The sequence below is a fragment of the Rhinoraja longicauda genome, chromosome 17, assembly GCF_053455715.1.
Source record: "Rhinoraja longicauda isolate Sanriku21f chromosome 17, sRhiLon1.1, whole genome shotgun sequence".
Taxonomy (NCBI): domain Eukaryota; kingdom Metazoa; phylum Chordata; class Chondrichthyes; order Rajiformes; family Arhynchobatidae; genus Rhinoraja; species Rhinoraja longicauda.
In genome coordinates, this window is record NC_135969.1 from 19,266,132 (window position 1) to 19,293,809 (window position 27,678).

Sequence of the window (27,678 nt, forward strand, 5' to 3'; positions counted from 1 at the left end):
AGACTTCAATGTTATATCTTGCGCTAAATTTTGTATCCTTTACCCATTATCTGTGCACTGTGGATGTCTTGATTGTATTCATATCATATCATATATATACAGCGCGGAAACAGGCCTTTTCGGCCCACCAAGTCCGCGCCCAGCGATCCCCGTACATTAACACTATCCTACACCCACTAGGGACAATTTTTACATTTACCCAGCCAATTAACCTACATACCTGTACGTCTTTGGAGTGTGGGAGGAAACTGTAGATCTCGGAGAAAACCCACGCAGGTCACGGGGAGAACGTACAAAACTCCTTACAGTGCAGCACCCGTAGTCAGGATCGAACCTGAGTCTCCGGCGCTGCATTCGCTGTAAAGCAGCAACTCTACCGCTGCGCTACCGTGCCGTATCATGTATGATCTATTTTTGACTGGATAGCATGCAAACAAAAGCTTTTCGCTGTACCTCCATACACGTGACAATAAACAAACTAACTCTGTAAATTCCCCCTAATGTGCAAGGAATGGATGAGAAAGTGGGATAACATAGAACTAGTGTAAATGGTTAATTGTCGGCACAGACTTGGTGGGGTGAAGGGCCTGTTTCCATGCTGGGTCTCGAAACTAAATTGTCTGTTTGACAATTTGCCAGCATGAAAACGGACCCTTTGGTCCACCGAATCCACCCTGTCCATCGGTCACCTGTTCACACCTGTTCTGTTTTCTCCCACTTTCTCATCCACTAACCCTACACACGAGGGGCAATTTACAGAGGGGCCAATTAACCTACAAACTCGCACGACATTGGGCCCGTGGGAGGAAATCGGAGCACCCGGAGAAAACCCACGCCGTCTTAGTGAGAACATACAGCAGACAGCACCCGGTCAGGAACAAACCCAGGTCTGTGATGCAGTGAGGCAGCGGCTCTCCAGCTGCGCCACTGTGCCGCCCGTCGCTCTGTAAATTGCCCCGTTTGTCTGGAGTGGATCTTCTTCTTCTGTCGTATGTCTTTTAGACCTGCAGCTCCGTTGAGGCGAGCCAGGCCAACGTGTCATCGTCCAGGTCAATCAGACCTCGTTCACCATTCGGTGGCCGGTATTTGAATCTTTCATTTCACTGCACATTTATGTGTATGTGACAAATAAACTTAACTTGACTAGACTTGGGGCAGCAGGAGTGGATGAGAAAGTGGGATCATGTAGAACTGTTATTGTCACATGTACAAAGATACAGTGAAAGCTTTGTGTTGCGTGTTATCCAGTCAAACCATACTGTACAAATAGAAAATAAAGTGTAGAAAACAGTTATAGCATCAGAGAAAATACAACATTTTAAAAAATGGCTCTCTTGTCAGGCTGCGGTGGCAGAACTGGTGCCCAGTATCTTTGCCTGTGCCTCCTCCTGTCCTGCGGCGGCGCTGCGGCCGGAGGGCCGTTTCCACCTCCCGGCCGGCGGCGGCGCTGCGGCCGGAGGGCCGTTTCCACCTCCCGGCCGGCGGCGGCGCTGCGGTGGGCGGCTGCGCGGTGCTGCTGCTGCTGCTGACGCCCGGCGGTCGAGCGGCACAAACAATAATAAAGCGCGGCAGGTCGATGCGTCGCCGCCGAACTGCAGCGGCGGCAGAGACATGGACAGTGGCGAGTTGTTCACCAGCTGCAGGAAGGGAGAAGTGTCCAGAGTGCGGTGAGTGGGATGAATGTTAGCGGCCGGGCCTGAGGGGAGGGGGGGGTGGTGGAGTGGGGAGGGAGTGGAGGGTGGGGGGGAGGGAGTGGGGTGGGGGAGGGAGTTGGGGGAGGGAGTGGGGGGAGGGAGTGGGGGGAGGGAGTGGGGGGAGGTAGTGGGGGGGAGGGAGAGAGAGAGAGTATGAAGAGTGAGTATGAAGAGTGGGGTTGGGGAGAACAACTGGGTCTGATGGGGTTTGGAGGGGAGTCTGATGGGATTTGGAGGTGAGTCTGATGGGAATTGGAGGTGAGTCTGGGGGAGGAGGAGAAGTTTGATGGGGTTTGGAGGAGAGTGATGGGATTTGGAGGTGAGTCTGATGGGGTTTGGAGGTGAGTCTGATGGGGTTTGGAGGTGAGTCTGATGGAGTTTGGAGGTGAGTCTGACTGGGAGGAGAAGGTGGGTCTGGGAGGGAGAGGAGAGTTTTAAGGGGAAGATTGGAGGTGAGGGCAGCATCTCTGGAGAACATGGACATGTGATGTTTTGGGTCGGGATCCTTCTTCAGACTGAGTCTTGATTTTTCTGGAGAAGCATGATTTCTTCTGATTCAGCTGGGGAAAGCTTGAAGGAAGTCGGAAACCCGAGCAGCAAGTGTGTGCAGCAGACTTAATGTCAGTGATGTTCATATTAGTAATGCAGGCTTATGTTTGGCAAGTTGATCTTTGATTCATGAAAATGTGGTCCACCCCAGAGGTACCTGTGCCTGAAACGAGATGGAGCAACAGGTTGTTAAATAGATAATATGTAGAAACAAGGAACTGCAGATGTTGGTTTACCAAGGAAAGATACAAACTGCTGGAATAACTCGGGGTGTCAGGCAGCATTCCTGGAGTTCATGTCTCGGTGACGTTTCAGTTCTGAACCCTTCTTCAGACCTGAGAGGAACTTTTTTAAAGTGGGCATAGCTTAAGGACATTTTCCAGTGGAACAGTCAAAATGCAGAAGCAAAGAATGGCAAATGCAGGTCAGGCAACAACCCTGGAGAACATGGATAGGTGATGTTTCAGGTCGGAACCCTTTTTCAGGCGTGATGATGTGATTTGATGCAATCTGTGGGCAAAATACTGAGGCCTGGTTTCATTTGATTGAGTTTTTACTGGAACCTTTATATTGCGTCACTATGTAGCTTGGCTTAAAAAAAAGAAAGAACCTGCACTGCATACAAACTTTCCTCTCCTGTCAAATCAAGTCGAGTTTATTGCCATATACACAATTTCATTATTGCATGTAATCAAATCTATTAACAGAAGTTCAGTCATACATAATATAGAAAATCCTGTTCAGTCAGAGGACAAAGAACATGCCTGGTAGTCAAATCCTTCATTGAGATTTTGGATTTCGATGAAGTTATCAGCAGGTGAGTCAAATGATTGTTTCACTGTAGACTGAAGGGATTGAAGATGCTGGAATCTTGCGTAGAACACAAAGTGCTCAGTGGGTCAGGCTGCGCCTCTGGAGGACATGGATAGACAACATTTTGGGTTGGGAGCCTTCTTCAGCATTGTTTCACAATGCGGGATGCCTCTTGTGAGTGTATGGAGAGTATAGTCATGGACCATTTAGCATTGCATTAAAGGCAAAATGGAAATAGAAATAATTGTTATTGTGTGGGGAGTGTTAATTATGGAAAAATAAATGCCATCGATATGCAAACAACGTCTCAAACAGTGGTGAAGCCATTCTGGATTGGTCGCACTGATTGAGGCAGGAAGTTTGAAGAGGAAGAATATCTTTAATAGTGTGGTTAGTCAGGAGGTCCATGGGTGACAGCAAGGACACAATTCCATACCATGGCAGTCTTTGTGATCTCACCAATGTGTCCACTATTCACTGTCTTTGTCAGAGCAGTGAGTACAAAAGATCCTGGGGTAACTCAACGAGTCAGGCAGCATCTCTGGAGATAAAGGATCGGTGATGTTTTGGGTGGGGACCTTTCTTTAGACTGGAAGTAAGAGGGGGTGGGGAGAGGGGAGAGAACGAGCCGAGGAAAGACCATGCTAAAACTGGGCGCCAGCTCTCGCACACCTCCTCGTACCTACCCCTTGACCATGACCCCACAGATGAGCGCCAGGCCATTATCTCCCAGACTACATAAGGTATTTTCTCCCCTTCAGTTCTCTTCCCCCCACCTTGCTTTTAGTCTGAAGAAGGGTACTGACCCAAAATGTCACCTATCCTTTATTTCCAGAGATGCTGCCTACCCCCGCTGAGTTACCCCAGCACTTTATGCCTATCTTTTGTATGAACCAGCATCTGCAGCTCTTTATTTTTACACTCAGTGAATACAAATACCGGTTTGGTATACAGCAAACGGCTTCAAGAGTCAAAAGTGTTTAATTGTCATGTGTACCGATAAAGGAACAATGAAGTCCTTACTTGCAACTGCATAACAGGTCTGTAAACACAATACTCAGGGGTAACATGTAGAAACATACAGATGCTGGCTAATACACAAAAGGACCAAAACTGATGGACTATCTCAGCATGTCAGGTAGCATCTCTGGAGAACATGGATAGGTGATGTTTCGGATCGAGACTCTTCTTTAGACTGATGAAGGTTCAGAAGATTCAAAGATCAGTTTATTGTCATGTGTACCAATTAAGGTACAGTGAAACTCAAATTGCATAACATAATAAACAAAAAAATTAAATGAATTAAAAACCCCAATATTATCAGGCTTCAACGTCTAGTATTCACTATCCCGCGGTCTAGGCTTAAACTCAGGGGTGACCGCGCTTTTGCGGTTGCAGCTCCTAGACTGGAACAGCATCCCTCTCCCGATCAGAACTGCCCCCTCCATCGACTCCTTTAAGTCCAGGCTCAAAACATATTTCTACTCCCTAGCGTTTGAGGCTCATTGAGGAGGCGCTGTGAACTGTTTGCGTGCTACTGTATGTTTTCATTTTTTTTCTATTGGAACCTAATCAAATGTACAGCACTTTGGTCAACGTGGGTTGTTTTTAAATGTGCTATACAAATAAAATTGACTTGACTTGACTTGACTAGTATAGAGCTGGTCCCAAGATCAGAAGCTGACCTGCGTTATGATGCATGCAGTTTGGCATTAATATTGGCTGGAGTTTTCCCATTCCCTTCAGATGGTAGAGCTACTGCCTTACAATGCCAGAGACCCGGGTTCAATCCTGGCTACGGGTGCTGTCTGTACGGACTTTGTACGTTCTCCCCGTGACCTGCGTGGGTTTTCTCCGAGATCTTTGGTTTTCTCCCATCCTTTGTAGGTTAATTGGCTTGGTATAAATGTCTAAATGTAAATAAACGTTTAAAATGATTGTCCCTAGTGTGATTAGAGTAGTGTTAATGTGCAAGGATCGCTAGACGGTGTGGATTCGGTGGGCCAATGGGCCTGTTTCTGCCCTGTATCTCTAAGCTAAACTTGTGGGTGGAGCCAATATATCAGTCAACATCACGGAAGCAGGCCCCCTGGCAGATTTAAGGACGACAATGTATGACTGTTGCATTTCCCACAGTGTTATGTCGTTATGTGTCAACAGGTGCTTCTCTAGCTGTAAGCTGCATGGCAATTGTGAAAATGCATGTAAGGGCAAGGTCAACAATCATAGAAGTGTTACAGAGCAGCAGGAGACTGGTCCATGCAGGATCCCAGGGCAACAATCTATTCAATTCCATTTCCCTGTGGTTGGAAAATTATTTTCTGTTGTGCCTCTTGTCTTCCCATTTGAACGTCCTGATTTGACTCTTTCCATCACTTGCACTGAGTAGGCAGACTCGGATCATCACCACTATTTGTCTGTCCCACTTAGGCGATTTTTTAGGCGACTAGGCTATCGGCACACGGTTGCCTGTATGGTCGTGAGTAGTCTCCAAAGAATCGTAGCGTTTTTCTGGTCTCGGCTGGATTTTGCGACGTTTAAAAAATTCTGGCGACTGTTAGTTTCACGCCAATGACCGTAGCTTGACGTCTCCTGAAGTAGGTGCTGTCCTGGGTTGTCGCCAGGTGATATAGGTTGTCGCCGGAGCTGACTTCGGTGAATTCCATTGGCGACTACCTACGACAACTGGCGACAGGTGCCGGCGTCAAAACCGGAGGCCAAAATGACGTGAATTGTCTTCAGTTGTAGCTGACAGGGTCGTAGCTTGTCGCGGGCAGACGTAGATTGACTTTAGTTGTCGTAGGTTGTCGCCTGTATGGTCGTAGGTTGTCGTAGGCACGGTCGTAGGTGGACGTCCTAAGTCGTGACAATTGGGTCGCTTGTTGTCGGTAGCTTGACGACCTAAGTGGTAGGTTGTTGTAGCTTGTCATAGACATTGTCGTGGGGGGAGGTCCAGTCGCCGGTTTTTCGGCGACCTGCTACGACTATGACAGTCGCCGGCAGTCGCCTAAAAAATCGCCTAAGTGGGACAGGCCCTTAAAAAACATTGTTTTCTGTATCACCTTGTATCGTACATTTCCAATGCAAAACAAGCTTTGGAAAGTCACAATGTGGACAAAAGAATAAACTGGGCTGATAACTGAGAGTGCGGGGGTGGGGAAGCAATGATGATGTTTGCAAGCAGTTGCAGAAAGTTGTATTGTTTCGGTACTAGTAACTTTTGAAGGTTTCGCTGGACTTTTAAGAGTAACATGCAATTCACTCAAAATAATCACAATTGTAGAGTAAAGTTTTCCTGGCAACTGTCAAAAAAGTCGAGCTTTAAGTAAGATTTTAAATGTTATTTTAAATAATAAAGGGTCAGGTTGGAGTGCCAGGAAGATTTACAAATGAACATCAGCGGCACAGTGGCGCAGCAGTAGAGTTATTGGCTTGCGGTGCCAGAGACCTGGGTTAGAGTCTGACTACGCGTGCTGTCTGTACGGAGTTTATACGTTCCCCCTGTGACAGCGTTGGTTTTCTCTAAACTATATTAAACTCAACCTCATCTTAACCTAGAGGAATTCTATTTTGGCAAACCTCTCGAAAGTTATTAGAGTCATAGGGTTATACAGGATAAAATTGGGCCCTTCGACCCACCATATCCATCCAAACTTTTTTTTGACCATTTGCTCTAGTTCCATTTGCCTCCATTAGGATCGTATCCTTCTGTGCCTTGCTTATTTAAGAGTCTGTGTAAATGTCGCAATTGTAGTAGTTGTTTCTGATTCCATTACCTACTTTGGCAGCATGTCATAGATGTGTTTAAAATAAAAAGACAAAATAAGAGGGTGGTGCAGCTGGAAGAGCTGCTGCTTCACAGCGCCAGAGACCCGGGTTCCATCCTGACCTCACTTCTGCCTGTATGTTCGTTCTCCCTATGACCACGTGGGTTTTCTCCGGATGCTCTGGTTTTCTCCCACATCCCAAAGACATGTGGGTTTGTAGGTTGTAAATTGCCCCTAGTGTGTAGGGAGTGGATGAGAAAGTGGGATAGTGTGAACGGGTGATCGATGGTCGGCATGGACTTGGTGGCCTGACATGCCCGTATTCATGCTGTATCTCTAAATTAAACAAAAAACTTTCCCCTCAATCCCCTTTAAAACTCCCTGCCCTCGCATTAAACTAATGTCTTCTTGGATTTGATGCCCCTAACATGTGAATGTTCCCAGTGCTCGGCTCCCAATGCTGAAGTGCAGTCCCATCCCACTGTAAACTGAGACACAAGGCACAGTGCTATTTGCTTTAGGTTGAGGGAGAGGAGATGGGTATATCACATTGACATCACACTGAAACCGCTCTCTGTATAAGACTGTGTAACTGAAGCTTGGTGAGGGGACTCCAGAATTATGTTGTCATTAATACTCTTGTATCAGACTTGAAACTATGTAGGACTGAAAATAGAAAGAGTGGATTAAAATAGTAAGGGTGGTGCTGCGTTTCAGGTTTAGGGTTGAGTTTATTATTGTCACGTGCACTGAGTTACAGTGAAAAACTTTGTTTTGCATGCTTTCCAAACAGATTGGATAACACTATACATAAATACAATTAGTTCAAACTCCAGTACAATGGTGAGATGTCTACAAATGGAACAGTGAGATGAGGATTATTCCAATGCAGATAAGGGTCAAGAGTCAATGCGGATAAGAGTCATGTGTCATATGCCCCACACAGAACAATGAAAATATTACTTGCAGCAGCACAACAGAATATGTAAACATAGTACTCTAAGCAATATAATAAACGAGCAAAAAAAGTGTAGTGTATTCACAGACATACCCTCAGACACACACACACCCTCAGACACACACACACACAGACACCCTCAGACACACACACACACACACCCTCAGACACACACACACACACCCTCAGACACGCACACACACCCTCAGACACGCGCACACACACCCCCTCAGACACGCACACACAGACACCCTCAGACACACACACCCCCTCAGACACACACACACACACACACACCCTCAGACACGCACACACACCCTCAGACACACACACACACACCCTCAGACACACACACACCCTCAGACACACACACACCCTCAGACACACACACACCCTCAGACACACACACACACACCCTCAGACACACACACACACACACCCTCAGACACACACACACACACATACACCCTCAGACACACACCCTCACAGACACACACACCCCTCATGCACACGCACACACACAGACCTTCACGCACACACAGACCTTCACGCACATACACACCCTCACACTCACTCTGTAGGGAAGAAGCTGTAAAGCATATGTTATTAAATTCCAAGAAATACATGCTTTATCCATTAATTGTACATGATTGAATGCAGCAGATTAGCAAATTCATTGGGAATTTAGGGGGACTCGGCGGGGGCCCGCCAAGAATGAAGGGGGACCTGGCGGGGGCCGCCTGCGATCACATGCAGTGATAGGCCTGGTTTGCCGCTGCGACCAGAAGATAAGACTGTTCCATTAACCTTTTGTACCTTTGTCGGCACCAGAAACCTGCCGACTCTGTGTGCACTGCTGAGGCGAGGTCTGCTGTATGATATTACCGGGTTGTATACAAAACATAGAATTTCACTGTACCTAGATACCTGTGGCAAAAAAAGATAACTGAATGAATTACTTCAGGACCTTGGGGCTAATAGACATGCTGAAGCTGGGTGCAGCTACTCCGAGCGTTTGGTAAGAAATGCCCATAGTTTTGGTCCCTTTTGCCCCAGCACCCAAATAGGCTAGACTGCCATGAACTGCTTGCCTTTATGGTTGTAAATGGGAAACTGATGATGTGCTAAGTTGAAGTAAAGGAAGTTGTGTTATGTTATGAAAATATTGTCATAAATGTTCTATATTGTATTTAATTTTTTTTATGAATAAATTATTTTTTTAAATGAAAGACAACAGATCCTATTTCAGGAACAGGAGTGATCATGAACTAACGCACGAGACAATAATTATCTCCGATGATATCTGAATAAATAACCACTGTTTTTTGCAGGGAACATGCTGACTACAAATAGGCCACAGCTGGAAAGAGTGCAGAGATTTACGGGGGATGTTGCCGGGATTCGAGGGCCAGAGCTGCAGGGAGAGGTTGGGCAGGCTGGGACGTTATACACTGGAGCGCAGAAGGCTGAGGAGTGATCTTATAGAGGTGCATAAAACCATGAGTGGAATAGACTGGGTGAATGCACGGAGCCTTTTACCCAGAGTATTGGAATCAAGAACGAGAGGAGATAGGTTTAAGGTGAGAAAGGAAGGATTTAATTGGAAACTGAGGGGCAATCTTCACTTGTGTGAGTGGTGAGTTTATGCATTAAGCTGCCAGTGGAGGTAGTTGAGACATACTATGATAGTATAAGAAGGATACTTGGACAGGTGGGCAGGATAGGAAAGGTTTAAAGGAATATGGGCCAAATGGACGAGCTTACATGGGACATCATGGATGAGTTGGGCTGAAGAGCCTATTTCCATAATGTATTGGTCTATGACGTTACATGCTTCTATGTTTCAGTGTTTCCAATCACTTTGGAACCGTGAAATATTAGACTCAGCAGGTCAGACAAAAATACTGGAGAACGTGGATGAGTGACTTTTTGGGTCAAGACCCTCCTTCAGGCTTGTTGTGGGATGGGGAAGGGGTAAGGTGGACAGATAGAAACTAGAGAAGGGGGAGGAAGGACAAAGTGTGACAGGTATGATTCTCCCCATCACCTCCCATAAAATATCTAGCAACAATCATATTTGGTTCACATGGTAACAGCAGAAACCCTTACCTCCAAAGAAAAGAGAAAAGAGACTTGAATCTTTCTAAAATTACATGGTTCCAAAGACTGGAAAGGGGCTGGTTTCTGTGCTGGTCAGCTCGTTGACTATTCAATTTTTATTCCTCCTGCACTGGCAACTAACTGGCACAAATGAATACTCAGCTGACTACTGAACGTTTTTAAGTTATTGAATATCGAGGCAGGAACCTTGGGTGCAAGATTTGTGCAGAGTCATGCAGTGTGGAAACGGGCTCTTCAAGCCCAACTTGCCCACACCGACCAACATGTCCCATCCGCACTAGTCCTGATGAGTGTAAATGGGATTAGTGTAGAAGAGTACCGTGGGTGGCATGGACATGGTGGGCTGAAGAACCTGTTCCTGTGCTGTACAATTCCATGACTATAAGACTTTGGAGATACAGTGTGGAAACAGGCCCTTCGGCCCACTGAGTCCTCACAGACCAGCGATCACCCCGTACATTAGCATTATCCTACACACTGGGGACAATTTACAATTTTACCTAGTCCAATTAACCTACAAACCTGTACGTCTTTGGAGTGTAGGAGTAAACCAGAGCACCCGGGGAAAACCCACGAGGTCACAGGGAGAAAGTACAAACTCCATACAGACAGCACCCGTAGTCAAGATCAAACCGGGTCTCTGGCGCTGTGAGGCAGCAAGCTGCGTCATTGTGCCACCCTGTAACTCTATTAGTGGCTTGCTTAAGGACACAGCGTGCTAATTTTTGATATTCCTTATGCTCTGAACCCAGCAGACTGGTAAAGAGTTATTGTTGTTGGGATCTCCTAAACCAAACAGGTTAAGTGCCATTTCACTGGTGTTTCCTGGAAGGGGGGATTGAGTATGACACAATAAAATCCTTCTTGTTATTGACAAACCCGCAGATAAAACAAGATTACCAAAAGCCAGCAGAGACAAGCAAGAACTGCTGAGTGCTGCGATCAACTATTTATAAGGCAAGGTGATATTTTGATTGGAGTGGAAGAAATAGGTTAACTCGTGATAGAGAATCTCTCCGTGGCAATTCTTATATAAACATATGCTTTTAATTTTCTTAGATTGAGAGCAGTCCTGACTGGGTCAAGAGATTTTAATGCTTGTTTTTAATCTACAATGTAGCCTTTGACGAAAAGGGAGGTAAGAGTTAAAATAGTCCCTTTTTTTTTTACTGTGCCTGACCAGCTGATCTATTATGATAGTGAAGATTGAGGAATGACTTGAGCAGTTGCATTGTCACCCACTAAAATGGAGACACAAAATGTTGATGCAGGGTCTTGACAGAGTCAGTCAGCATCATCAGCCCAAAAAGGCAGCCAGCATCTTCAGAGACCCACACCACCCTGGCCACACACTCATTTCACTCCTGCCATCGGGAAGAAGATACAGGAGCCAGAAAACTGTAATGTCCAGGTTCAGGAACAGCCCTACAGCCATCAGGCTATAACCTCCAAACACTATAACCTCCAAATAAGCTCTGAGCTACATGGACTTGGAGGCATTGATTTTGTCTTTTTCCATTATTATTGTTTGTTTGCTTTATGTTTGCATATATATATATGTGTGTGTGTGTGTGTGTGTGTATGTGTAGGAAAGAACTGATGCTGGTTTAAATCGAAGATAGACAAAATGCTGGAGTAACTCAGCGGGACAGGCAGCATCTCTGGAGAGAAGGAATGGGTGACGTTTCGGGTCGAGACCCTTCTTCAGACTGATGCCAGGGGAGTGGGCGGTACAGAGATAAAATGTAGTTGGAGTGGGAACGAGAAGGGGAGTTAAAGTGTTGAGCAACTGGGAGATGAGGCCGATTTAGGTGGACTGAGCGGAGATGTTCAGTGAAACGATTGCCAAGCCTGCGCTTGGTCTCGCCGATATACAGGAGTCCACACATGGAACAGCGAATACAGTAGATGAGGTTGGAAGAGATGGTGCAAGTGAACCTCTGCCTCATCTGAAAAGACTGTGTGTGTGTGTATCAACAGAAATGCATCAAACTGTAGGAAAGGCATTATGCTTGAGATAATGTTATAATTATGCAAGTCTTGGTGAGTCTACCTGGCGTATTATGCACAGATTTGGTATCCTTTTTTCAAAGAAGAGATATAAAGATTGTGGAAGCAGTCCAAAGAAGTTGATGGCATGGTGTCGCAACTGGTAGAGCCTCTGCCTCACAGTGCCAAAGACCCAGGTTCAATGCTGACCTCTGGTGCTTTCTGTTTATAGTTTGCGTCTTCTCCCTGCGACCGCGTGGGTTTCCTCCGGGTGCTCTGGTTTCCTCACAACCCAAAGTCGTGTGGATTTGTAGGTTAGTTGACCTCTGTAAAATTGTTCCTCGTGTGTAGAGAGTGGGTGCGAAACTGAAATAACTTAGAATTAATCTCAATAGGGGATCAATGGTCAGACATAGAGGGCCGAAAGGGCCTGTGTCTGTGTTTGATGCTCCTATGAAATACTAATGAGTTAATTTACAATAAATAGCTTGTAGTAGTTTTGTGGAAGGCTTCAAGTCCCACAGTCACAAGTTATAACAATGATGGATCATATTAGGTTGCAAGTTCCTTTGCCTAGTATTATAGCGACAGTGAGAAGTTTGAAAACACATGAAGGCATTAAACATTCATTTGATAATATCACAGAGTTGATGATATTATCAAGAGATGTGTTAAGTACATTTCCTCAATCTTGTTGACCAATAATGTCTCCTCATTGCTCTCAATTTCATTTTTAACCACCCCGGTACAATTTCTATAATAGTGGCATTCTCTCCTGTTTCTAAAATCACCCATCCTTTTTCTCCAGAGATGTTGCCTGACACGCTGAGTTACTCCAGTACTTTGTATCTATGGTATAAGCCAGCATCTGCATAAATCTGCATTTCTTTGTTTCTACTATCCCATGGACATGTTGTCTTTGTCGGTCGTCCTTATAGCAACTGGTGGGCTCTGGCAATAAACTTAACTTGGCTCTTACTTTTAAATGACTCCTATTTGTCAGGTAGGAGTCAAGTGGTTAAGCCTCATTTGGAGTAATTTGTGCATTTCTGGTTTCTGCATTATAGGAAGGATGTGGAGGCTTTGGAGTGGATGCAGAAGAAATTTACCAGAATGCTGCCTGGATTAGAGGATATTGGGTATAAGGAGAGATTGGACAAACTTGGATTGTTTCCTCTGGAGGTTGAAGGGAGACCTGATGGATGTTTATAAACTTATGAGAAGTATAGATAGGTTAGGTAGACTTTTTTCCCCCCCAAAGTGGAAATGTCAAATACCGGAGACCATTGCTTTAAGATGAGAGGGGGAAAGTTGAAAGGAGATTTATCGGGCAAGTTGTTTTGTACGTAGACTGGTGCGTGTCGGGAACATGTTACCACAGGAATATGTGGAAGCACATACAATAGCAACTTTTGAAAGGTATTTAGACAGACACATAACCCACAGGGAATTGGGGGATATTGAGAGTTTGGTGAGTAGTATATTGTCATATGTACAGTGAAAAGTTTTTATTGTGTGCTAATCAGTCAGCAGAAAGACAATACAATCGAGCCATCCATAGTGTACGGATACATGATAAAGGGAATAGCGTGAATAAGGTTTAGTGCAAGGTAAAACTAGTAAAAAGGCAGCATCTCTGGAGAGAAGGAATCGGTGACATTTTGGATCGAGACCCTTGTTCAGACTATCTTCGGCTTAAACCAGCATCTGCAGTTCCTCCTTATAAGTAAAACCAGTAAAGTCCGAGTAAAGATAATCCAATGGTCTCCAATGAGGCAGATAGTAGCTCAGGACCACTCTCTAGTTGTTGATAGGATGGTTCAGTTGCCTGATAAAAGCTGGGAAGAAACTGTCCTGAATCAAGAGGCGTGCGTTTTCACACTTCTATGCCTATTGCCCGAAGGGAGAGGGTAGACGAGGGAGTGGTCAGGGTGCGACTCGTCCTTGATTACGCTGGTGGCCTGGCCGAGGCAGCAGGAGGCGTCAATGAGAGGGAGATTGGTTTGTGTGATGGTCTGGGCTGCGTCCACGTGCAGGCAGGTGTGTGGTTTGAATTGACATCATGGTGGACCAGACATCGTGGGCCTGTTCCCATGCTGTAATATTCTATGTTCTAATGTCCACTTATTTAAATGCTGAGATGTTGCGTTATTCTCTAGAGAGAATAAAGATGGAGAAAGAAACACCACTTTCCTCCTCCTGACACCTGCTTGATTAAAAACATATAATGCGAAAAAAGTCTTGGTTTTAATGGAAGAGTGCCACAATAGTTTGTATTCTACAGGCCTCTGATCGTTCTGCTTTGTTTTCCTGCACTTTCTGATATAGTTTTGGGTGACCAGCATCTGAGTCCGTTTTTATCTTTTTGTTGGGTTTAATATGCTGAATTTTAGACAGGAAAATAGAAAGTTTTAGAAAAGGTATTAATAGAGCTTTACTTTTTTTTCAGCTATCTGGTTGAACATTGGGATGTGGAATTAAATGTAAAAGATAAATGGGACAGTACGCCATTGTAAGTACACTTCCTATGTGCAAAGGTTTACCATAGGTTCTGCTTATACCATGCTTTGTCCAACACTTAAAGTATAAATTCCTAAATCCAGATTCACAATGGAAGCTGTCTGCGTATTCATCATGCTGTAATTGCATCTTAGCACCATTGTTATTTTGTTTATCTCAGCTATTTGCCTAATTGGATTTTACATCAGCTTTCTTGTGCAATATCAGAAGTGTTTACACTTCAAAACATTTTATTGCATGAAGCACTTGTGCAAAGGGAGATTTAGCTGCTGTGATAAAAATTGTATTTTAAATGAGTGCAAATTATTGCTCTTGAATGCCTTCCTGAGCTTTAAAATGATATTTGACCCTTGCATGGATGCTGAATGCCCAACTTGTATTTATTGTGGCATCCTGCGTCTTCATGACCAGTACCAGATGGCTTCATTATGTTTGCTATTGTGTAAATGCATGTTGCAAGAGATATAATGGAACATTTAGTAGGCCTATGTAAATGAAACAGGAAGAAAGCATTAAAAACCACACTATATTAAAAAACTGCAAATTGTCTTTAATGTACATTTAATAATTTTAGTTGTTACATGCCATGAGAAATCTTGCTGTTGGCATTTGAGTCTATGTACAAATTACATTTTGGTTCTCCCTCTAGCTTTACAATTCATTCCCTGCATTATCTGGTCCTTTTATCTCCATTTCACCTCCAGCCTTTGTCTCTTACTCCACTTATCTGCCCATCATCTCCCCCCCCCCCTCATCTGTGTCCACCTATCACTTGCCAGACTTTGTCCTGCCTCCACACCTCTTTTCCTCCTCCTCCTCCTCCTCCTCCCTCCCTCTCCCCCCCTCCTATGAACAGTCTGAAGAAGGGTCCTGATCCGAAACATTGCTGTTCGTTCCTTACACAGATGCTTCCTGACCCACTGAGCTATACCAGCACTTTGTGTTTTGCTCAATTACTTTTGGGTGCTTTCCTTTACAGCTGGAGGGTCTGTAATGAGGCGTTTTCAATTTACCACCTGCGAGGATTTGAGGTTGAAGTCCATTAGGGGTAGGTGTGAGACCCTGGGGCAGGTTATCTTGCATCCCTTCAGTTTCAGATCTCATGGATTATTTCTCCAGTGTGATGTTCAAGCCATGTGGGGAAGAGGTATGGGATGGGGATGGTGGGATAGTGGGAATAACTAAAAGTTCAATTCCTGGGCAACAGAAGTAAACATTTCAGCCAAGTGTTAAATAAGCTGCTGAAACCTAATCGGAGAGCAAACATTCTTGAGGAGGTTGGGGTATGTGGTATTCTTGACAGTGGCACAGCGGTAGAGTTGCTGCTTAACTCCTGAGACGCCGTTCCCAGAGAACATAGAACAAGGGCGGCAGGGTGGCACAGCGGTAGAGTTGCAGCCTTACAATGCCAGAGACTTGGGATCGATCCTGGCTATGGGTGCTGTCTGTTCGGAGTTTGTACATTGTCTCCGTGACCGCTTGGGTTTCCTCCAGGTACTCCAGTTTCTTTCCATATTCCAAAAACATGCAGTTTAGGTTAATCGGTGTCTGTAAATTGTCCCTGGTGCGTAGGGTAGAACTAGTGTACATGTTGAGTCGAGCAGGCTGGTCGGCGCGGGCTTTGTGAGCTGAAGGGCCTGCTTCCCCGCTGTATTTGTAAAAGTTAAAAAACTGTGGTGCTTTTCATAACCACAAGGCTACAGAATGGAAATAGGCCCTTCGGTCCACTGCGTCCATGCCGACCGTCAACCACTCTTTACACTAATCCTACATTAATCCCCAAATTTTTGCATGTATCTATGCACTAAGGCCTACTAATTAAAAGGAAGTACCTTTCGAAAGGAGATAAGGAGGAGTTTGTGTAGCCAGAGTGTGGATTTCCTTGCCACAGATGGCTGTGGAGGCTGTCAATGGATGTTTTTACAATGGAAATTAACAGATTCTTAATTAAGTTGTCAAAGGTTATGGGGAGAATGTAGGAGAATGGGGTTGGGAAGGAAAGATAGACAATGGGCAGAATGGCCTAATTCTGCTCCTCTGAAAAGAATGTGCTCCCACATTGATATTGCAGAAGGAGCTCCAAGCAAAAGGAACAGTGGTGTTTCTCTAAATTAGGATGCTGTAAAACAGAGGTGAAAGTGCAGGGCACGGTGTTCCCGTGTGTCTGCTGTAGCTGCTCTTTTTGGCGATGAAGATCAAGGATTTGGAAGATATTGTCAGAATAACTTGGACCAGTAATTGCAGTGTTTTGTGGCTGGTTTACATAGCAGCCATGGTGATGTATTAGTGGAGGGAATTAATGTTTGGGGTGAGGGTGATGTGGCAAAGTGGGCTTCAAAATGTCTTGCATGGTTGGTGTCAGACTTTGAGTGTTATTGGAGCTGCATTGATCCAGGCATTTTTGACTTGTGCCTTGTAATTGGTATAAAGGCTCAGGAAACGAGGCTATGACACAGGTTAGGCAGCCTCTGATCTGCTTTACTTTACTTTAGACTTTTGAGATACAATGTGTAAATGGGCCCTTTGGCCCACAGAGCCTGCGTCGACCAGCGATCACTCGTACACTCGTACTGTCCTACACACTAGAGGCAATTTACAATGTTTTACAAAGCCAATTAACCTACAAACCTGTGCAACCTTGGAGTATTGGAGGAAACCGGAGCACCCAGAGAAAACCCACACAGTCACAGGGAGAACGTACAAACATCATACAGACGGCATCCGTAGTCAGGATTGAACCCGGGTTTCCATTGCTGTAAGGCAGCAACTCTACCGCTGCGCCACTGTGCTGGCTGAAGTCCTTGTGTGGCAGGGCTAGGGAAGTAAAAATACTAATGCCAGGTCTAGGGAGGTTTTTAGTCAATATCCAGCCCCAAGAGCTTAATGACGTGGGACTCACTGATGGCAATGACTGACCGCACCGCTGTAGGCAGGTGTCAGGGGTTATGGGGAGAAGGCAAGAGAATGGGGTTAGAAGGGAGAGATAGATTAGCCATGATTGAATGGCGAAGAAGACTGGATGGGCCGAATGGCCTAATTCTGTTCCTGTCACTTATGGACTTAAGACCTTATGTTCTTGGAACAATCTCCTCCAAAGAATAGTTTAATTGTCCACCATTATTTATAACCTGATGCAGCAAGGCAGAATAGCTTTGATCGGATGTGTTGGTTGAGAAAATGTTGGCTTGCTGTTTACTTAACTTCATTTGCATGTAAACCTCTGTGCCGCTTCACCAGGTTTGCATATCATTTTAAGTTTACTTTGTGGTGGTCCTGTCATCCTCTGCCCTACACTAAACATAAGCTCATAAGGAATAGTAGTAGAATTAGGCCATTCGGCCCATCAAGTCCACCAATCATTTATGGCTGATCTATCTCTCCCTGCTAACCCCATTCCCCTGCCTTCTCCCTATAACCTCTGACACCTGTACTAATCAAGAATCTATCTCTGCCTTAAAAATATCCACTGACTTGGCCTCCACAGCCTTCTGCGGTAAAGAATTCCACAGATTCACCACCCTCTGACAAAGACGTTTCTCTTCGTCTCCTTCCTAAAAGATCGCCCTTTAATTCTGAGGTTATGACCTCCAGTCCTAGGCTCTCCCACTGGTGGAAACATCCTCTCCACATCCACTCTATCCAAGCCTTTCACTATTCTGTATGTTTCAATGAGGTCCCCCCTCATTCTTCTTAACTCCAGCGAGTACAGGCCCAGTCCTGATAAACGGTCATCATGGGTTAACCTACTCATTCCTAGAATCATTCTTATAAACCTCCTCTGGACCCTCTCCAGAGCCAGCACATCCTTCCTCAGATATGGTGCCCAAAATTGCTCACAATATTCCAAATGCGGCCTTATCAGCGCCTTATAGAGCCTCAACAATACATCCCTGTTTTTGTATGTAAGCCCTCTTGAAATAAATACTAGCATTGAGTTTGCTTTCTTTACTACCGATTCGACTTGCAGTTTAACTTTTTGGGAATCCTGCACCATCACTCCCAAGTCCATTTGCACCTCCGATTTCTGGATTCTCACTCCATTTAGAAAATCGAAAATAGTGCATGTCTTTATTCCTACTACCAAAATGCATGACTCCACACTTTGCTACACTATACTCCATCTGCCACTTCTCTCCCAACTGTCCACGTCCTACTGCAGAGTCCGTGCTTTCTCTACACTACCTGCCCCTCCACCTATTTTCGTATCATCTGCAAACTTTGTCACGAAGCCTTCAATCCCCTCGTCCAAATCATTAAAATACAACGTGAAGAGTAGTGGCCCCAGCATTGACCCTTGCGGAGCTCCACTAGTCACTGGCAGCCAACTGGAAAAGCCCCCTTTATTGCCACTCTTTGTCTTCTGCCATTCAGCCAACCTGCTATCCATGCTAGTATCTGCCCTTTGACACCGTGGACTCTCAACTCATCTTCCTAAGCAGCCTAACCTGTTTGGCATGCTACAGTATTTACTTCTTCAAAGAATTCCAGCACATTTGTCAAGCAAGACCTCCCCTTCACAAAGCCATGCTGACCTCTTTTATCGTGAATCTCTTAAGTATTCCGTAACCTCATCCTTTATAATGGACTCTTACCAACCCCCAAAGTCAGATAAAACCAGCCTACAATTCCCACTGTTCTGCCTTGCTCCCTTTTTGTGCAGCGGGGTAATATTGTCAATTTTCCAATCATCTGGGACCAGTCCTGACTCTAGTGATTCCTGAAATATCACTATCAATGCCTCCACAATCTCTAAAGACACCTCTTTCAGAACCCATGAGTGCAGTCCATCCGGCCCAGGTGACATCCACCTTCAGCCCTTTCAGCCTCCCAAGCATCTTCTCCCTAGTAATAGCCACTCCATTAACTTGCACCCCCTGACTCTTGAATTTCAGGCACGTTCCACTGTGAAGACTGATGCAAAAAAAGTTATTCAACTCCTCTGCCAGGGTGTGAGCTATAGGGAGAGGTTGAGGAGGCTGGGTCTCTATTCCTTGCAGCGCAGGAGTTTGAGGGTGATCTCATAGAGGTGAACAAAATCATGAGAGTAATAAATCGGGTAGATGCACTGAGTCTCTTGCCCAGAGTAGGGGAATCGAGGACCAGAGGACATAGGTTCAAGGTGAAGGGGAAAAGATTTAATAGGAATCCAAGGGGTAACTTTTTCCACACACAGGGTGGTGGGTGTATGGAACAAGCTGCCAGAGGAGATAATTGAGGCTGGGACTATTCCATCGTTTAAGAAACAGACAGTTACATGGATAGGACAGGTTTGTAGGGATATGGACCAAGTGCAGGCAAGTGGGCCTAGTGTAACTGCCATAGTGGGCAGGTTGTGCCAAAGGGCCTATTTCCACACTGTATCACTCTCTATGACCTTTAATTCGGTATTCACCTCCCTTCTCACACCAGTCCTGATTTTACCCGACCTTACTCTCTTACCCCTTCTTGAACTTTCCGTCCCATTAATTTGGGAGACTTCTCTCACATTTCCTGCACTCTCTTCCCCTTTAACTAACACTTCCAATTTGCTGCACCCCCCCCCCCCCCCCCCCATATTTAGATTAAAGCTAGATCTTCAGCCCGAGTTATAGGGTTTGCCAGGAGTCTGGTTCCAGTCTTTGAGACATCATTGAATCCTCTGACTTGGTAGAATAAAAGGTGAAATAGTATTCTTTACCACGGGTTTGTGTTATTCAGTACCCAGTTCGTCAGTTAATCTGGTTCATTTGTTGAAAATAAGGTTTCTTAATTTCCTAAAAGGACTTTGCAGGTCAAAAGTATAATAATCATTGTGTAATTTAGGAAACTGGCATCCAATTTATGTTCAGCAAGACCCCATTACCGGCAATGTCTAATACCCAGATAAGATGTTTTATTGTTGGTTAAGGGATAAAAATATTTTTCAGTAAGGGAGGCTGCAGATTGTGGTGATCATTTCTGCTGCTTCTGATCACTGCAGTACTTCATAAACGATTGGTTTTGAGAGCTCAGATCTGTTCTGTCCTCTTTAGCATGACTATGATGCCACATAACATGATGGAGGTTGTCTTTTATGCGAGGATGCAACTTTGCCTCCACATGGACTGAGATGGCAACTCTTATTATGAACAGATGCTTTCGCACAACTACCGTCAAACTGATAATCATCCATCCTCAGTACTATGGCACTCCAGACTAGGACATCTTCTGGACTGTTATCGGGTATTATTCTTATTAATATCCTACAATACTTAATTCACCTGGAGAACCAGATGTGAACCATTAGGATTTCCAAACAATTGGATGGTGGATTAATTGAGTTTTATTACATGCAAACAGATTCGTTTGCACCCAGCTTGAGCAGCATGATGATTTATTTAATAGAAAAAAAACTCAAATTAATTGATTTTCATTTAGTTTAGATATGCAGCATGGAAACAGGCCTTCAGTTCACCAAGTCCATGCTGACCATCAATCATACACACACACACTAGTTCGATATCCTACACACTAGGGGTTATTTACAGAAGCCGATTAACTTACTAACTGAAAGTCTTTGGGATGTGGAAGGAAACCGGAGCATCCAGTGGAAATCCACGAGGTCACAGGGAGAATGTACAAACTCCAACAGACAGCACTTGTAGTCAGGATAGAACCTGGATCTCTGGCGCTAAGGCAGCAGCTCTGCCGCTGTGCCACTGTGCTTGCCTAAATAATTGTATAATTGTTTTGTCAGTATATTGAGAATGTTTCACTAATTTCTCCTCATGTGCAACAGATACTACGCATGCCTGTGTGGACATGAAGAACTTGTTCAATATCTACTTGACAATGGTATTTAAGATTATTTTACTCAATTTATATGATGGTTCAAAAGAATTCGGTAGAAAAGGTCTCTGTTATTCAATAACTAATTAGTCAGCCCGGCTAGTTCATTTCAATGTAGGAATTTTTTTTTTGACTTGTCAACATAGCTTCACAGTGCAGAAGCTTCACTTTGTGCCATTTAGGCAAATGATAGCCAATTTATGTAAAGCAAGATCCCAGAAACAGCAGATTGATAAAGTGCATTAGTGACATTGTTGGTGGGATTAAGGTAAAATCATTCGGATTAGGCTTTAGGGGAAACTTTAATAATTTCCCTCAATGGGCTTGTTTATTTATTTGGTCAAGTTCAACTTTATCTTATCTACAATCTTGGGCAAGGATAAGGCCTTGAAATAATGCATTTCACATGTTGGCATTAATTTAATAAACCAGAGAGGCGCTTATTCTAGTTGTTTAAATTATTCATTTCAGAAGTGACCGATCTAATTATTGCAGAGGTAAACCTTTATCAAACTAAAAATCTGCTTTTTACAGGAGCAAAATGTGAAGCCAATACCTTTGATGGGGAGCGATGCTTGTACGGTGCGTTGAATGATTCTATTCGGAGATTACTAAAAGACTACAAGCAGATCACTGCCAAGTGTATGCAGAGAGATTATTATGATGACTTTCTCCAGAGGTAGTATATCTTTTTATTAATTTGTAATCTAATTTGCACATTGTGTATGAATACCGTCTTAGATTTGTACAGATCAGAAATATGCTGGCCAAGATGCCCCATCTAAGCTATTCATTTAACAGTGGCATCAGGAGTGTGTCAGATGAAGGAGATCTTGAGGAAATCTTGTGCATTATATCACCTACCACACCCATCTGGGACTTTCTCAACCTAATTGATTTTTGGTTGCCTTTCCTATAAAGGCATCTATTGATGCACATTCAAACCTGTATATGGTCATGACATAGCAACAGGAGTAATGCACCTCATGCAAGAGGTAAGAGAGTCAAGAGTGTGTTATTCTCATATGTCCCGAAACAGAACAATGAAGTTCTTTGAGCCTGCTCTGTTCCTGACTAAGATCATGCCTGATCTTTATTGCCATTTTGTACCACTAACACGCTATCTCTTAATATCTAGAACTCTGTTTGTCTATTTTGAGCAAACACACCTAGGTTTCGCCAGCCCTCCTGGTTAGAGAATAGTGAAGACATTATTTTTCTCCATCCTAAACAGCCTACCGGTTATTCTGAAATACTGAAACCTGGTCCAAATAAGTCAGGCAGGTGAAAAATCCTCCACTTATATAACCTGTCAAGCCCTTTAAGAATTTTCTATTGTTTCTACGAGATCTACGAAGCCCCAGAGAATATAATCCCAGTCTATTTTCAATGACAAATCTGCTATCTCAGAAGTCAGTCAAGCGATTTTTCACTGCACTTCTCATAAAGCAAGTTCCTCCATTCTTGGATTGGTTAACCAAAACTCTACATAATGCTACAAAAATCTCTGAAATTGCAAAAAGACTCCCTTAGTCCTGTATTCATATCCTTTGTAATAAAGGTTAATATTCCATCTCCCCTTTTAATTGCTAGGTTCCCCTCCATGGTAACACTATTTTTAATGTGACTTAAGGCTCTATTAGATTTGTAGAAAACTTCAGGATGAAAGGAATCGATTTGGCCGACTGTACCTGCAACATATCTTTTGAAAAGCAAAAAAATATTGCTTGAGTGCCAGAATGGTTCAGTGTTGGGGGAAAAATTGCTACAGTAGTCTAGAAAAGAGTCCTGACACCAAATGTTGCCTGTCTGATCCTTCCACAGATGCTGCCTGTCTGATCCTTCCACAGATGCTGCCTGACCCACTGAGATCATTTTAGTGTTTTAGAGATGCAGCTTGGAAATGGACATTTTGGCCCACTGAGTCCATGCCGACCATTGATCACCTATTCATATTATTTCTGGTGTCTCAGTTTCACATCCATTCCCTACACACTAGAGGCAATTTACAGAAGCAAATTAACCTACAAACCTACTTGTCTTTGGGATGTGTGAGGAAACCGGATCACCTGTAAGAAACCCACTCGGTCACAGGGAGAATGTGCAAACTCCGCACACAGACAGAACCAGAGGTCAAGATTGAACCTGGATTTCTGGTGCTGTGAGGCAGCGGCTCTAACACCTGCACTACTGTGCTGCCCGAGTTCCTCCAACAGTTTGTTTTTTGTTGATATGTGGAGTGTTCTGGAGCGAAACACATAGCTGGGGCAGTTAGCGGAATGTTATAGGTAATTATTAATCTTAAGATTGCAATACGCGCACTGTCATTACCATCCAGAGGGGCCTTCAAGAGGAAAGCTTGATGCTGTCAGATCTTGTGGCATTTCAACCTAAACAGCACCATACTCCCCTTCTCTTGATCAGGTTACTAGAGCAAGGACTCTACAGTGACGTTTCCTTCCTAGTTCATGGAGAGATGTTTCGAGCCCATCGCTGTGTGCTGAATGCACGCTCGACGTACTTTGCCGAAATGTTTCAGACAAAGTGGAAGGGAAAGAAGGCAATTGCTCTAAAGCATCCACTGGTAAGATGCACATTGTGTAAGTGGGCAAGTAATTCATGTCCCTGAACGCATGTTCCAGGGGAATATGTTTAAGCTGGGGGATCGTTCACAAGGATTGAATACAGGTGCGCTGCAAGGCAACCACCCAACTTCAGTGTAGAAAGGAACTGCAGATGCTGGCATATACCAAAGATAGACGCAAAGTTTTATGGGCGGCACGGTAGCATAGCAGTACAGCTACTGTCTTACAGCACTAGAGACCCAGTTCGATCCTGACTATGGGTACTTGTCTGTAAGGAGATTGTGTGTTCTTCCTATGATCTGCGTGGGTTTTCTCCGAGATCTTTGGTTTCCTCCCACACTTCAAAGACGTAAAGGTTTTTTGGTTAATTGGCTTGGTGTAAAATGTAAAATTATCCTTTGTGTGTGTGTGGAGCAGTGTTAATGTGCGGGGATTGCAGGTCGATGCGGACTCGGTGGGCTGAAGGGCCTGTTTCCACGCTGTATCTCTAAACTAAACTATAAACTAAAGTGCTTGAGTAACAGCAGGCCAGGCAGCATCTCTAGAGAACATGGATAAGTAACGTTTTGGGTCGGGACCCTTCTTCAGACTGATTGTGGTGGGGGGGTGAGCGAGAAAGATGGAAGAAAGGTGGGGCAGGCCAAAGCCTTTCAAGTGATGGAGGAGATAGAGAAACAAGGAACTGCAGATGCTGGTTTACAAAAAATGACATAACTCAACAGGTCAGGCAGCATCTCTGGAGAATATGGAATGGTGGAGTTTCTGGATGGTATCTTTCTTCAGACATTGTTGGGGGTGGGGGGGGGAGAAGAAAGCTGAAAGGCAAGGGGAGTTGAAAGCTGAAGAAATCTGGAAAAGGGGATGGGCCGGACAAAGCGTGGCATGTAATAGGTGAACACAAGCGGGGGGGTTGGGGGGGGGGGGGGGTTATGATAGGCAGATGCTTGGAGAAAAGGCCAGAGTTGAGAAAGCAAGCATGAGTCAAAAGGGTTGAAGACTTGCGAAATGTGAAGCCAGAGGAAGGGATGTAGATGGAGGGGGAAGGGCAAAATTTGTGTGTGCAGATGGGGCACAGTGGAGGAGGGGGGGGGGGGGGAGGAGAGAAAGGGGTATGTGGGGGAGAAAGGGAGGGGGAGGATGGGGGGTTTGTTAGAGGTTATTGGAGAATTCAACGTTCATACCGTTAGGTTGTAAACCTAACACACAGAGGGTTTCTTTTTGACAGGCAAATGGTTGCACAATGACTAGAGATGAAAAGACAAAAGGTGCAAGATGAAAATAGGTGTAAGATTAGGTTAGAAGAGTTGCGAATTATGATGTCAGAGGAAGGAATATAGGTGGAAAGGGGGGAAGTGGAGAAATCTGTAACCAGCACCTGCATTTTCATGTATCTCTATCTCCCTGTTTACAGAGCCTTGATTTGTTAACAAATGTTTGATTTTGACAGCCTTCCAACTTCCCTTATGTCATTGAAATCTGAAGCCTTTCTACTTCTCCACTGCTGTTACTCTTGCCAACCTTTCTGATAACTTCGCGGCTTGGCAGAATCGGACTTATTTTTGGAAGATATCTGAATTTTACCAGTACCGTCCTTCATATTCAGTTTCTCACTTGTTCCCTGAAAGGTGCAGCTGACTTGTTGTGGGTTTGGTTAATGTGCAGGTTGCCCTCTGGTGGTTCATGTACACACAAGTTTAGTTTAGAGATGCAGCATGGAGGCGGGTACCAAGGAGGCTCTTTCAAGGGTCCCGACTGGAAATGTCACTTATCCATGTTCTCCAGAGATGCCGCCTGACCCACTGAGTTACTCCAGAACCTTGTGTCCCTTTGTGTAAGCCAGCATTTGCAGTTCCTTGTTTCTACTCTATAATCAATGACTTGTCCCAGCCCAGTCATTCCTCCTCTCGGCTGCCATCTGGCAGAAGATACAGAGGCGTGAAAGCACGCACCGCCAGACTCAGGAACAGCTCCTTCCCCTCTGTATTCAGGCTTCTGAATGGTCCTCTCATAAGCCAGGGTACTGTCTGATTCATCTCCACCCCATTGGGACATTGGACTTTGCCTGTGGAACTGGTGCATTAAATGCTGAGAACTATATTCTGCATTCTGTATCTTCCTCTTGCTCTACCTATTGTATGCGAGTTTGACTTGATTGTATTGATGTATAGTATTATCTGAACTGATTTGATAACATGCAAAACAAAGCTTTTCACTGTATCTCAGTACACCTGACAGTAGTAAACCCCCAACCAAAACATGATAAAGCAGAAGATAAAACTGTTTGATGAACTTTTTGTAACTTTGTCAGCGACTCTTATGTACTCCCTTGGTGAGGTCTGCTGTATGATTTTACCAGGTTATATGCAAAACAAAGCATTTCACTGTACCTAGGCACATGACAATAAAATATCACTGAATCATTGATACATATCCCTCCATTCCCTGCGTATCCATGTGCCTATCTAAATGGCTTTTAAATGTCCCTACCGAATCTGCCTCCACCACCCTGGTGGTGTACACTGGTGGTGTATTCAATTGTCCAATAAGAAAATAACTGCAGATGCTGGTACAAATTGAAGGTATTTATTCACAAAATGCTGGAGTAACTCAGCAGGTCAGGCAGCATCTCAGGAGAGAAGGAATGGGTGATGTTTCGGGTCGAGACCCTTCTTCAGACTGAAGAAGGGTCTTGACCCGAAACGTCACCCATTCCTTCTCTCCTGAGATGCTGCCTGACCTGCTGAGTTACTCCAGCATTTTGTGAATAAATACCTTCCTGTGGTCGCTAGTAATGACATTTGTTAAAGTATCAAGTAGAGAGCTTCTTCACCAATTAGTACCATGGCTTCATTTTATCAGATATCCTCTTTGTCCTGTCCGTTCCCTCCGCAACTTAAAAATGACGTTGTTTCCTATCTTTTGCAGTTCCTAGAATGGTAATTTAACTGAAACATTAACCCTATTTCTCTTTCCACAGACTCTGCCTGACTTGCTGAGTGTTTCCATCATTTTCTGTTGTTATATCAGATTTCCCGTTTCTGCAGTTTTTAACTTTTAAGCTATGATGGTCATTAACTGTTTTTCATGTATTTTTTTTCTCCTTTTTCCATAGATTAATCCAATGGCTTTCAAGGCAATTCTGCAGTATTTCTATATAGGTACACAACTTTGTATGGAATGTTTAGATAAATTTGACTCTGGGTGATAATTGTGGCTCTTTGCTGTACTCTTGTTCCTGAGGCATAGGGTTGTCTCTTCAGGTTTCAATCCAGCCACTTGAACAAAGATCTTGACTACTACAAACATTCTACTGAGGGAGGCTCCACTTTTAGAAGTTCCATCATTCAGAGGAGCCAAACCCATGACTAGTCTGCCTCTCCCAACCTCCCCCCCCACCACCACTTTCCCCCATTCTCCCCCCCCTGGTAAATATAAGATCCATTAGCATAAAATAAAAAATGTATTTAGCTTAGAGATATAGCATAGAAACAGACCCTTCGCCCACTGTGACCACACTGACCATCAATCAATCCTTCCCTACACACTAGGAGCAATTTACAGAGGGCCAATTAACCTACAAATGTGCACATCCTTGGGGTGTGAGAGGAAACTGGAGCACTGGAGGAAACCCACGGAGTCACAGGGAGAACATGCAAACTCCACACAGACGGCATCCAATGCTGGTGAGGCGGCAGCTCTATCAGCTACGCCACTGTGCCGTTCCTCCACAGAGTTCTCCACAGTATCCTGTGATGATACGTTTCTATGTCTAATCAATAAGGAACAATTATCTGGTCATCAACACATTGGCTTTTTTTGAAAATGTGTTGCGCACAAGTTGGTGGTCGTGTTTTCTGCACTGCAACAGTGATCTT

General features: G+C 44.4%; 1 protein-coding gene across 4 annotated transcripts in view; it reads left to right on the forward strand.

Moving 5' to 3' along the window:
- The first annotated feature begins 1,490 nt into the window (after nucleotides 1–1,490).
- abtb1 (ankyrin repeat and BTB (POZ) domain containing 1) overlaps nucleotides 1,491–27,678 on the forward strand; it is a 56,020-nt gene continuing 29,832 nt past the window's right edge. Inside the window, exons 1-7 of one of the 4 annotated variants that reach the window (XM_078414237.1) lie at nucleotides 1,491–1,667; nucleotides 12,959–13,030; nucleotides 14,341–14,403; nucleotides 21,169–21,224; nucleotides 21,753–21,897; nucleotides 23,643–23,802; nucleotides 26,916–26,961. In XM_078414237.1, coding sequence (XP_078270363.1) covers nucleotides 1,612–1,667; nucleotides 12,959–13,030; nucleotides 14,341–14,403; nucleotides 21,169–21,224; nucleotides 21,753–21,897; nucleotides 23,643–23,802; nucleotides 26,916–26,961 — 598 coding nt within the window. In that variant the 5' untranslated portion in view covers nucleotides 1,491–1,611. Of the gene's footprint in view, nucleotides 1,668–12,958; nucleotides 13,031–14,340; nucleotides 14,404–15,390; nucleotides 15,460–20,521; nucleotides 20,613–21,168; nucleotides 21,225–21,752; nucleotides 21,898–23,642; nucleotides 23,803–26,915; nucleotides 26,962–27,678 lie in introns of those variants that run through there. The other 3 variants (XM_078414239.1, XM_078414240.1, XM_078414241.1) reach the window with 3 other exon arrangements.